General features: G+C 45.0%; 1 protein-coding gene across 9 annotated transcripts in view; it reads right to left on the bottom strand.

Annotated features, from left to right (window-relative positions):
• TBL1Y (transducin beta like 1 Y-linked) overlaps positions 1-12,874 on the bottom strand; it is a 231,985-nt gene that overhangs the window by 31,074 nt on the left and 188,037 nt on the right. For all 9 annotated transcript variants that reach the window (XM_050777736.1, XM_050777731.1, XM_050777733.1 and 6 more), the window contains 6 exons: positions 11,367-11,607; positions 5,691-5,823; positions 5,167-5,308; positions 4,436-4,499; positions 4,229-4,326; positions 1,070-1,130 (listed from right to left, as the gene is read on the bottom strand). In XM_050777736.1, coding sequence (XP_050633693.1) covers positions 1,070-1,130; positions 4,229-4,326; positions 4,436-4,499; positions 5,167-5,308; positions 5,691-5,823; positions 11,367-11,607 — 739 coding nt within the window. The remainder of the gene's footprint in view (positions 1-1,069; positions 1,131-4,228; positions 4,327-4,435; positions 4,500-5,166; positions 5,309-5,690; positions 5,824-11,366; positions 11,608-12,874) is intronic.

Consider the following 12,874-nt stretch of genomic DNA (forward strand, 5'->3'; position numbering starts at 1 on the left):
GTGACTGAGAATGTAGTTTTCTAAAGAGTTCCTGCCCTTCACTAACAGATGTGAGTGGCTCACTCTGCCAACACTGGCGCAAACAAGTGTGTTTGTCACACACCCGCTTTCCTTCACAGGTCTGCAGTTTTGGCTTGCGCTGGGCAGTGGGTGCCCATGTAAGCAACTCCCAATAAAAACCCTAGGCACTGAAGCTCTATGGAGCTTGCCTGCTACAAAACACTTCACAGGTGTAGTTACAACTTATTTCTGGAAGAATTCAGCATGGCCTGTGAGAGTCCACTGGGAGTGGAGCCTTTGAGCTCTGGATTTGGCCATGTGCACTGTTTTCCTTTGCTCATGTTGCACTAAATTATTGTGCTGTTAGGAACCTTAGCTGTGAATATGCTGAGTCCTGGGAGTCCTTGCAGCAAACTGCCAATCCTGGGTGTGGTTTTGGGAAGCTCCCAAAGCAGCATCCCTCTTGGAATTACAAAAGAAAGGAGCCTGCACTAATTCTGTGGCTGGTTAACTGCTTTGTTTCAGAGTTGTGAGTAGATGAGTGCCAAGGTCATCTATATCTTGCAAACCTTAAGAGCAATGCTTGCCACAAAATGGGTCTCCTTCTGACCATATAGGCTCTCTGGGCTCTGTGTTCTGTGTATTTAGTTACTTTAATGGACATTTCATAAAGTCTAAATTATGTTATTATCATTTGTATTTATTAGAGACAGGATGTCCCTCTGTCATCCAGGCTGCAATGCAATGGTGCAATCATAGCTCACTACAACCTTGATCTCTTGAGCTCAAGCAAGCCTCCTGCCTCAGCCTTCTGGGTAGCTGGGACTACAGGTGTGTGGCACCATGTCCAGCTACCCATCGTCCTGTCCCATCCTATCCTGTCCCATCCCATCTCATGTTTTGTAGAGAGAGGGTCTTGCTATATTGCCCAGGCTGATCTTGAAGTCCTGGACTCAAGGGAGCCTCACGTCTCAGCTTTCAAAAGTGCTTGGATTATAGATGTGAGTCACTGCACCTGGCTTAATTTTGAATTATTTCCAAATTACAAAACACAAACATAAAGACTCACCTGAATGAAAAGGAAACTGCTGTTTTGCTTCTCCTGTGTGAGCATCCCAAATTATTGTTGTCTGTGTGCCGCAAACAAAGGAAAAGTTAGTAATTACTCCCACAAAGTTTACTCTGGTAACATGTGTTGTACAAGAAAAGACAGTGAGCCTTTCTCCTTAAAACCAGCACTGTCCAATACAGACAGAAAGCAAGCCTCATGGGCTAGTTTTAATTCTCTAGGATCCACATTAAAAGTAAAAAAAAAAAAAAAAAAACTGGTAAAATTCATTAACAATCTTTTATTTCACTCTCATATACCCAAAATAATACCATCTCAATATGTAATCAGTATCAAAATCTTACTGCGCTATCTGCAGTCTTTTTCTCCCATCCTAAGTCTTTGAAGTACATCATGTTTCACACTTAACAATCTGGACAGCCATATTTGATGACTCCATGAGCCTTCTGGGTTGTCTGATGCTGGTGTCTATTTTAAGATCAGAGCAAGTCTAACCAATACTTGCAAAAATACCAAAATTGTTGGAGATTCTTCCTCATCCCCAAGTGCAGAAAACTGTTGAAAAACCTAGAACAAAGCATCTCTAAAGATCTTTTGGCACTTTTACAAGTGCAGGGCTGCACAAAAGGTCATTTCTAAAAATGCCCCTGCCTGTGATTCCATGAACTGGGGGCACTAGAAATGGGGACACAGCCACTGGCTTGCACTGGGGCCAGGCATCAATGTACATGTCTGTCAATAAGGAGAAAAGGTGATTTCCACCTCAAAAAACAAAGCAGATCATGAATTCTTATGATAGAATCATCTTCATCTACTTCAAAGTAGATCATGAATACTGGTGCTGGGAATATTATTTAGAGAAGCAGTTCATTGAACAGCATTAGAATTTTGTCTTCATCAGCTGGAATTTCCAACTTAATTATAAACTTTACACCTCTCTGTCAGTCAAGATTTTGCTTTAAGATTGAGTCCTGGTTGGGCATGGTGGCTCACGCCTGTAATCCCAGCACTTTGGGAGGCTGAGGCGGGTGGATCATGAGATCAGGAGATCGAGAGCATCCTGGCTAACACAGTGAAACCCTGTCTCTACTAAAAAATACAAAAAAAATTAGCCAGGCATGATGGTGGGCACCTGTAGTCCCAGCTACTCGGGAGGCTGAGGCAGGAGAATGGCGTGAACCCGGGAGGTGGAGCTTAGAGTGACTCAAATTTGCACCACTGCATTCCAGCCTAGGCGACACGTGAGATTCCATCTCAAAAAAAAAAAAAAAAAAAAAAAAGACTGAGTCCTATTTTATGTTGACTGTGAGCATTTTTAAAGGAAACTGAGAAGTGTCTTTGAAACTTGCTAATCTTGGATCTTGGATCAGTCCTCAACCAATTAGCATTTCTTTATTTGTTTGGCACATAACTTTAATTTTGCCATGTCAAAGCAAATCTAACACTGCAGAGAATATATAAACTCATCATACTTGTGCCTGTCTCGCATCTGGGCAGTACTGGATGAGTTAATATGGGAGAGAGAGAGAGAGACCTTATGAATGAATGATCTGTTAACCTAGTTATGTCCTAGTGCAGGGGTCTACAGGCTTTTTCTGTCAAGGGCCAGGTAGTAGGAATTTCAGGCTTTGAGGGCCATCTGGTCTCCCTTATAAACTACTCATCTCTGCTGTTGTAGCATGAAAGCAACCACGGACAAGCGTCAACAAAGAAGTGTGACTGTGTGCCAATAAAACTTCACTTAAAGAAACCGATGAAGGGCCAGATTGACCTATGTGGGCCACAGTTTGCCAAATGCAATTATGACTTCTCTAAGAGTGGGATAATATTTCGAGGTCAAGACTATCATTTTATAACAACTTCAAACAGAAAGCTGTTACTTAAGGTTTTCAAATTATCCTGAAATCATCACAAAATGCAAAGTCTCGTGGAAGCCTGAGCATTGTCCATTATTCAAGCATGGTTTCCAGTTGTAGAGACACAAATTCATGTAAAAACACATCTTTTTTTTCTCTCTCTCTCAATTCTAGATAACGGTTCTTTTCCAAAGCCATGGCTTGGAATTTCTGCTGAGTCTTGGGAATGCATAACTCTTCCAGGAAGGCTGTTTGGGGTCATGATTCCAATGAGCCCTGCCACTGGACACATGAGGAAAGTAAAATCCAGACAGGCCAAGACTTCTGGATGACTCAGATTCAGGGCTGGGATGAAGTCTGCATCCCCTTCCTCTTTGCCCTGGGTTTCCACCCTACTGATGGCTTTTAGATGCACCTGAAGTTAATGCCACTGTAGCTCCCTGTAGACCTGCCCAGGGGCACAGCAAGTCAATTCTGAACTGACTTTGTGGGCCATCTGGGGAGTGTACCCTTGTGCCCAGGTTGCTTGACTCCTGTTCAGAGAAATCTACCATCTACATTGGGAAGCAGCAGTTAATCAATTGAGGATACCTGAAGCCTGAGAAACACACACAGCCTGTGCTACTCAAGTTTCTCAGTGGGTGAAAGTTCAGGCAGTACACTACCCACATCACATGACTCCTTCCAGCAACTGACAAATGCAATGTGGAGATTTTCTTCTATCACTGAACCATGTACCTCCCATTAAAGGAAACTGCACAAGGGTCTACAGAACAGCAAAATATATTAAGAGATGATGTGGTACAAATTAACAGAAAGATCAAAATCACAGAAATAAAGCCTAAACAAATCCTTTTCATTTCTTAAAGGGAAGCACAAAGCCTAAGAGTTCCAAGAAGCCAGGATTTTGAGATTTAAAAAAATCAGTGGCCAGGCAAAGTGGTTCATACCTGTAAATCCCATAACTTTGGGAGACCGAGGCAGGAGAGTCACTTGAGCCTAGGAGTTTCAAGACCAGCCTGCCCAATATGGCAAAATCCTGTTTCTACTGAAAATACAAAAATTTGCTGAGCATGGTGGCAGGTGCCTGTAATCCCAGCTACTCAGGAGGCTGAGGCAGGAGGATTGCTTGAACCCTGCTGAGGCAGAGGCTGCATTGAGCTGAGATGGTGCCACTGCACTCCAGCCTGGGTGACAGAGTGACCATGTTCCCCCACTCCCAATCCCCCAAAAAAGAAAAAGAAAAGCAAGTAAATAAACAAACACCTATAGATAAAGGGGCATATTTTAAGCTAATACTCACTTTGTCTACACCAGCACTCAAAATGTAATTCCCCTTTTTATTCCATTTCAAAGCAAAGATGGGTCCTTTATGTTGGCCTAAGGTGCTGGCCAAGTTACCTGTTAGTAAAAACAAACATGTTGATTTTGTTGCCATGGTCTGTTCACTCAAGGGTTATATATGGCAGCTCCTCTTACCTGACCCCTGCACGAGGGGTGCAGGACTTACCGTTTTCTGTCCATATTCTTGCAAAACCATCATATGAACCCGTCGCCAATAGTGTTCCATCACTCTGAGGGCCAGAAAGAGACACAAACCCACAAAAACAGCTTAGGAGTGGGAGCACCGAAGAAGCTCAGCCTCTCTCAGGATCCCAAGTCCAGAAAGTTCTTCAGGCAATAGTCAGTGCCATGCAGTGTTAGCGCACACTGCTCTTAAATCAAAAATGCGGCATGAAGACCAAGGAGACGAAGGAGCAATGAAAACACAATGAAACCATTCACCACTTTGTGTTCTCTATCGAGTGACAGAACTAAAAACACCATGATGAAAGTTATCATAAGACTTTGCAGAAAATAAAAAGCAGTAACTGTGGGCATCCCACGTGTCAATGCATATAACACCTGTTGCTGAAATCCCAAGCACCTCATGTCTCTCCAGGAGAACTACCTTGTAGCTCCCAGCCTATTTCCCCACCATGAGACCACAGGCTCATTTTACTAAGACATGTTCACAATGCAAAGATATGGCTACCAAACAACCAGCTCACTGTCTGCCTGACATGGCCTTATTAAGAGCTCTTAGAAGCCAAGACCACCTCTATGGCTAGCCCCCCAAGTTGGGCCTGAGTACATGGAACCACCTGCCTCCTATGTTTGCACATGTTCCATCACTGCAGCCCGTACCTGGCTGGCAGATTTTACCGATTTCAAAGTGCCCAGAGGGTGGAAGATGCTTACGTTCCAGTCCAGTGAGGTGACATCTTTGTTACTCGGGACATCGTGGCCCCCTTCTCGTATACAGTGCCGTAACACGAGCTGGGTGGAGGCCCTGCTGCCATTCTCATTCAGGTTCCATATCCTTGCAGTTGAGTCTCCTGATCTGCAGAATAAAAACACAGGAGCCTCTGGCATTTGGTTCAAATGGGATGAGAACTCACTGCCGCTTACTCTCTAGCCAGGTGATATCGTCGGCATGTGCTCTTCTGTCTTTTTCATACCAGTGGATCCCTGTTTCCCTCCTTGTCATCTTTGCATTTGGTAAATTTAACTGCCTAACTTCACCCCACCGAGAAAATGACTTGGAACTAAGGCTTCTTCACAATACGAGACACGAACAGCAGTGGTTGAAAGAGCCGCCCATTCCTTGGTCTGCCCACACTGGGGTAAGAAGGGTAGTGGATGTTCCTTAAGGCAGAACTCCGGGAAAGGCAAGCAGCTTCCATCTCCCTGACCCCAGAGCATCCCCATCCTGACTTCCTTACCCAGAAGCTAGCAAATCACTGACAGGGTTCCAGGCACAAATGAACACCTCGGACTCGTGGCCCCGAAGGACTGTGGCTTTGTTGGGTGGAATTTCAACATCCCCGTCTATTTCCATTGGCTTTGAATGATTATCTGTCATAGGAAACACAAAGAGACATGTGGCTTACCAATAAAAGAGGAATGCATTTAAAGGGCACTTTTGTTTCCAGAAACACCTTGTTACTAAGTAACACTACCTCTAACGAGTCTAAATTGTGGCTTTTGTGCAATTTAGCAAATATATCAGGTTTCTTTATAATTTCACAGTCTCTAAACCTCATTGAGAAATAAAAACAGAGAATTTGACCAGGTGTGGTAGCTCACACCCATAATCCCAATGCTTTGGAAGGTCAACGATGGTAAACTGCTTGAGGCCAGGAGTTCAACACCAACACAGGCAATTTTGCGGGACCACATTTCTACAAAAAAATTGCAAGATTACCCAGGCACAGTGGCATAGGCCTGTAGCCCCAGCTACTCAGGAGGCTGACATGGGAGGACTGATTGAGCCCAGGAGTCAGAGGCTACAGTGAGGTATAATTATGCCATGGAACTCAGCCTAGGAGATAGAGCAAGACCCTGTCTCTAAACCGCCTCCCCAAAACAATTAGTTACTCTTTGTAAGTGAGGCCAGCAAATTTTAGCTCATGGACAAAATCTAGCCACCAGCTGCTTTTGCATAAATAAAGTGTGACTGGCACATAGTCACTCTGCATGTTGTGATATTGCCTGTAGATACTGTTAAGAGTTAAATTGTGTCTCTGTAAAATTTATATCTTGAAGCAATTTGTATCTTGAAGCCCTAATTTCTAGGACCTTAGAATAAAACTATATTTGGAGATAGGGCCTTCAAAAAGGTTAAGTAGAGTAAAATGAGGTCACTACAGTCAACCCAAATGCAATGCAACTGCTATTCTCATGAAAAGAGAGGATTAGGATACAGACACCCACAGAGGTATGACCACGTGCAGACATAGGGAGAAGACATCATCCATAAGCCAAGGAGAGAGCCCTGAGAAAGGAACCATCCCCGCCTTCACCTTGATCTCAGACCTTCAGCGTCCAAAATCATGACAGCAAATTCTTAAACTGCCTGGTCTGTAGCCTTTTGTTAAGGCAGCCTGAGATGACTCTCACAGCTGCTTTTGTACTATGACAGAATTCAGCAGCTGTGACAGACTGCATGACCCTCAAAGCCTGAGACATTTACTGTCTGTCCCTGTACAGAGAGTTTGCTACTCCCAGTTTATGTTCATGAGAAAGCAGCAATATAGCCTGATGATCAAACAATTAGCAATGGTTAACAGTTTCCCGATATGGCAAGGAATTAATCATGCTTTGTTATGTCTTCATCAAGGCATTTTGACTGAAAACTCGGGAAGACGCAATGTGATCTTAGGTTGGTTACCTCCCACTGAGGAAAGGGTATTTTCTACATTGAAAAAATAAAAAATCTCTTGCCATTCTGCTTGGCTCAAGAACCGTAATAAAAAAAAATGTTATATAACAGTGAAACTCTTCAGTGTTGGTGACTCCTTCATGCTCTGAAGGTGGCACCTGGCAGGAAGAGAGGAAAAATATCTTTCCCCATATAATTGTCCATGGCAATGACAAGAGGGCAATTGGTGTACTAGGTAGCTATGCAGTAGTTGGCGTCCTGAACTCAGGGCGGGCACAGCTGTCAGAGGCTGCACTCTTATCAAAATGCAGTCTTCAAAAACTCCTGCCTCAATAGGCCAGGCTGTGGCTCACACACAGGGTGCAAGGTCTCATAAGGTGGTCATGGTGGATATTCTAGAATTTCAGCCAGGGTGGACTAGTCAGGACTGGCCACATGCACAGGGAAACAAAGCCAGGCTCTCAGTTTAGTGCACTGATTTAGTGCTCTCGCTTAGTGCACTGACACAGTCTAGAGAGAAGGTTGCAGGCAGAAGCAGTGAGCACTTCTCCAATGCCTATAGTTGGGAGTTGACCTCTGGAGGTATAGACCAGGTAAGCAGCCCATCTGGAGCAGGGGTCAGTGGGACGGCTCATGGCTGGGCACATTTATGTCTCAGCACTGTGGATTCCAAGCATGGATCCCAGAAACAGGGCCTCCTTTGTCTTGGCTCTAGTTGTTTTTTTTTTTTGACATGGAGTTTCGATCTTGCTGCCCACGCTGGAGTGCAATGGCACGATCTCAGCTCATTGCAACCTCCACCTCCCGGGTTTAAGCGATTCTCCTGCCTCAGCCTCCTGAGTAGCTGGGATTACAGGTATGCAACACCACACCCAGCTGGTTTTTGTATTTTTAGTAGAGACGCGGTTTCTCCATGTTGCTTAGGCTGGTCTCGAACTCCCAACCTCAGGTGATCTGCCCGCCTCGGCCTCCCAAAGTGCTGGGATTACAGGCATGAGCCACTGCACCTGGTCTGCTCTACTTTTAAATAGTTTTTCTGAGAGTTAGCTGATGGAAGGTGCAGCATGTCTGAGCAATTTTTATGCTATGACTATTCAACTGCTAAAAAAAAAATACCAGTTTCCTGGTATTTTTGATAAGACAAGACATTTCATTAGAATTTATGTTTCCGTGGCATCATTTGTGCATGTAGGAAGTTCCCACTGGTAAATGCCATCATTCTTTCCAAATGTCCCCTGTCTTCAAACCCCTAGTCCATGGGTTCAAGTGCTGTTTTCTTACTGGAGCCACTTTCATAACAGTCCTTTGAAAATTTTCTTTTTAGAGACAGGGTCTGTGCTCTGTTGCCCAGGCTACAGTGCAGTGTCATGCCTTGATGGCTCACTCCAGCCTTAACCTCCCCAGCTAAAGTAATCCTCCTGCGTAAGCCTCCTGAGTAGTTGGGACTACAGACATATGCTGCTACACCCAGGTAATTTTAAAAATTTTTTGTACTTGAGCCTCCCAAAGCTGTGCGATTACACGCATGAGCCACAGCTCCTGTCCCATATCATAATTCTCAGTCCAAGCAGAACCACCAGGCCTTCAAATTGAAGAAGCCAGCCCTGGGAGTGCCATAGGGTAATAGTTTTGGGCTCCTGGGTAGGTTCATTTATGATGGAGACAACCTTAAATGCCACAGTCAGGAAAACCATCCTGTAAAGTGGCCACTTTTCTCACAAGCAGCAGGAAAAAAACAGTTCTTTTTACTTTTAATTTTTTGAGACAATGTCTTGCTCTGTTGGACAGGCTGGAGTGCAGTGGTGCTAACTCAGTTCACTGTAGCCTCCACCTCCTGAGCTTAAGTGATCCTCCTTGCTCAGCCTCCTGAGTAGCTGTGACTACATGCATGTGCCACCCCACCTGGCTGATTTCTGTATTTTCTGTAAAGTCGAGGTCTCGCTCTCTTGCCCAGTCTGCTCTTGAACTCCTAGATTCAATCAGTCCTCCTCCTTTGGCAAGAGCCAAAGTGCTGGGATTACAGGCAAGAGCCACCACATCTGGCCAAAACAACAGTTATTAGCTGGGCGTGGTGGCTGACACCAGTAATTTCAGCAGTTTGGGAGGCCGAGGCAGGCATATCACCTGAGGTCAGGAGTTCAAGACCAGCCTGACCAAAATGGTGAAACCCTGTCTCTACTAAAAATACACAATTAGCTGGGTGTGGTGGTGCGTGCCTGTAGCCCCCGCTACTCAGGGAAGTTGAAGCAGGAGAATCACTCAATCCTGAAAGGCGGAGGCTGCAGTGAGCAGAGATCACACCACTGCACTCCAGCCTGGGTGACAGAGTAAGACTCTATCTCAACAACAACAACAACAACAGTTCTTGAGGATTAAAGTAAAACTGGACTTCAGGTCTGGCCTCAGACTGCTGAGACACGACAGTGGTAGAGAGCACAGGTTGCCTTGCTGCAATACAAGGGCACTCTGCCAAGGAAACAGTAGAAACACTACAGGTAGCCCCAGGCCCAGGAAATAGAGCAGAAGGCCTATCATGCAGGAAGGTGTCCATTAGAGGAGGAGCGCCAGTGGTGGGCCCCAGGTGATATCCCTGTCAGTGTGAAGAACCACATGCAGGTCCTAACGAAACAAAAGCCATCTGCCTGCAACTGGCCAACTTGGTTGAAGACATGTATGTGTCTCTACTCTGTCCACAGCCAGGGTTAACATGGACTCCATACTGGAGTTTCTTAAGTTTTTTTAAAAATTGGTGCAGAATAAAACTGAACATCAGGTCTGGCCTCAGACTTAACAATGATGGAGAGGACAGGCTGCCTCGCTGTATTAAAACTTTCTTTCTTAATAGACACCAACTTCAGAAAGTTCATGAATACAAATTACTTTCTGTGATGTAAGACTGTTGTATTGGTCCATTCTCACACTGCTAATAAAAACATAGCCAAGACTGAGTAATTTATAAAGGAAAGACGTTTAATGGACTCATGGCTCTACATGGCTGGGGAGTCATAGTCATGGCGGAAGGCAAAGAATGAGCAAAGGTATGCCTTACATGGTGGCAGGCAAGAGAGCTTGTGCAGGGGAACTCTCATTTATAAAACTTTCAGATCTCATGAGACTTTTTCACTACTACAAGAATAGTAGGGGGGAGCTGCCCCCCATGATTCAATCATCTACACCTGGTCGTGCCCTTGACACATGGGAACTAGAGATTTGGGTGGGGATGCAGCCAATTCAAGGTGAGATTTGGGTTGGGATGCAGTCAAACAACCATATCCATTACGAAAACAACTACAGCCATTTTCTTAATTTTGAAAATCTGAGGGTTGTGCCCCATGTCACTGGATAGTTAATAAATGACCTGTAAATACAAGCTGAGTATTCTCTTACTCTCCTTTTCGTACCCCACAATCATGGACCTTATAAATAAAAAACCAGAAGATCTTTTCATTTTACCCAAACAGACGGCTTTTATGTCACACTGTTCAATAGAAGAGATATTAATAGTCTAGGAGAGCTTTCATTAAATGCTAGATCTGATTCTCCAGTCAGAGAGGCACTTTAAGAATTTGTTCACTGGGGCACACATGTGTACACACACACCCCCACCCACGAGTGCACCATGCATGCAACATATGCATGCTCTGAACTTACATGCATGCTGAAGTGGCTTCTCTACAGGGTTATAGAGCAGTAGTATTTCCAAGTGGAGCAGGTTCTCTGGGTAGAAATTCAGACTCACTGACTGACTTGCCATGTACTCGCTGGCAATCACCTAATAGGGAATGATGTCCTGGGCTTTTGCAAAGGCCAGATAAGCTCATGCTCAGTTTTTTTGGGGCCCAATGCCCTCAGCAGGAACACTGAGCTCAATGATTATACCACAATTTGGCCAAAAACACTCAACATGGAGTGCTGGAGGCTGAGACTAAATGTGTCCATGAATTAAACAGTTTTTTATGATGGGCAATAACCATGTGTTATAGCAGAGTTCTCAGATTGGCAGTGCACACAATTTCCTGACATTGAAGATGAAAATAAAGAAAATCAGGTTGAAGGGTTGTGATGGAAAACTCAAACAGGAAGCTCTTCTGGCTAGATCAAAAGCAAACAATAAAAAGCAGCTACTAAGAAATTTATGGCAGGTAGGTTTTTAAGAAGGCATTTGGATTGGCCCAGATTTAAAAGAAAATAATGAACCCAGAGAGGCCCACCAAACCTCCAGAGCCCGCGCACTCACTGATTGCATGTGCTCCATTCACTATGGCCTCTTGGTTCTTTGGAGGATTTTGCTGGGAAACAGTAGCTGGGGTTACAGTTGCCACCTTTGCCATTGCTGATGCCTCTGTGGCTGCTGCACTTGCTTGCTGCTGAGTAAGCTTCTCCCCAAACGCCTGCTGCCGCATCTGCACCACATCAGGAATCACAGCATCTATCAGGGACAGGGACTCTATAGGGCGGCTGTCGAACACTGTTCCATCCTGGGGAAGCAAGCCAAGCAACAGCCATCAATTCACACGGGTGAGGGCTCTGGGAATGGTCTCTACTCTCTGAGCAGGAGAGATACAGGGAAGTGGAGCATAAATAGCTGGCTCCCAGCACCCAGGGGTGAGGGGGAAGTAGCATAGACCCTGTTAGCTATAAGTTCTAAATTTTTTTTCAAAGAATCAATGTCAGTATATTCAATTCTTTACCTTCACTTTTAAACTTAACTTCCTCATAAAGCAACCTTTTTCAATTACCTGCTCCACCCGAACTCATTACAATTACCTACTCCACCCTGACTCATTCTGGTTACCTGCTCCACCCTGACTCATTCTGATTACCTACTCCACTCTGACTCATTCCGCTTACCTGCTCTGCCATAACCATTTTTCCTGCCAAACCACTCACCCCGTCACTCTCTTGAAATTAACCAATCGGAGTTAGTTTAGCCTGTGTGGTCTAACCCTAGCCAATAGGGGAATGACACAGCAGGAGGGGCCACGTGCGTCAGGGATAAGAACCCCTTCCCCTCCCTTGTCCAAGTGTGCGCTCACCATTGCTCCATCTGTAAGGGCTCACCCTTCTATGGAAGTAACTTGCCTTGCTGAGAATTAAAAAGAATATTTTATATTCGAATGCTATTTCCTTTGTGGCACTGAAACTTTATATATAACAATTTGGGGGCTCATCCAGGATTACATTCCCCACCAGGGACTGTCTCTGGTTCTCTCTTGTGAGAAGGCACACCCCGCCACTTGTCCTCAGGAGTGAAAAATCAGAACCCACCCAGTGTGAGGAATAACCCGAGCTCTTAGCAACACAGGGGAAAAATAAAAAATAAAAAACTGGCCAGCAACCTAGCTTAAAGGATCCTCACATTCTGTGGTGATGACTCTGTGCACAGACCAGGGAAGGAAAAGCTGGGGAGCCAGCGAAGTATTTCTTTGGTGGTGGGGACCACGATAAGGAAGCCACAGGAGGTTCAGTGAAGTACTCCTTGGTCGGGGTGGCTTAGAGGTTAAAAAGAGGTGAGACATCCCCACTATGGCAGACTGAACCTCACACACATCTCCAGTAGTAGAAAACGCAAGACATTTCCAGTGGGGAAACTAAGCCTCTGCCCAAAACGCAAGAAATTTCCAGTGGGGAAACTGAGCCTCACCCCAAACCCAAGAAATTTCCAGTGGAGGAAACTGAGCCTCACCCCAAAAGGCAAGAAATTTCCAGTGGTGGAAATTGAGCCTCACCCCCAAAAAGTGAGAA

Source organism: Macaca thibetana, chromosome Y (assembly GCF_024542745.1).
Source record: "Macaca thibetana thibetana isolate TM-01 chromosome Y, ASM2454274v1, whole genome shotgun sequence".
NCBI lineage: Eukaryota > Metazoa > Chordata > Mammalia > Primates > Cercopithecidae > Macaca > Macaca thibetana.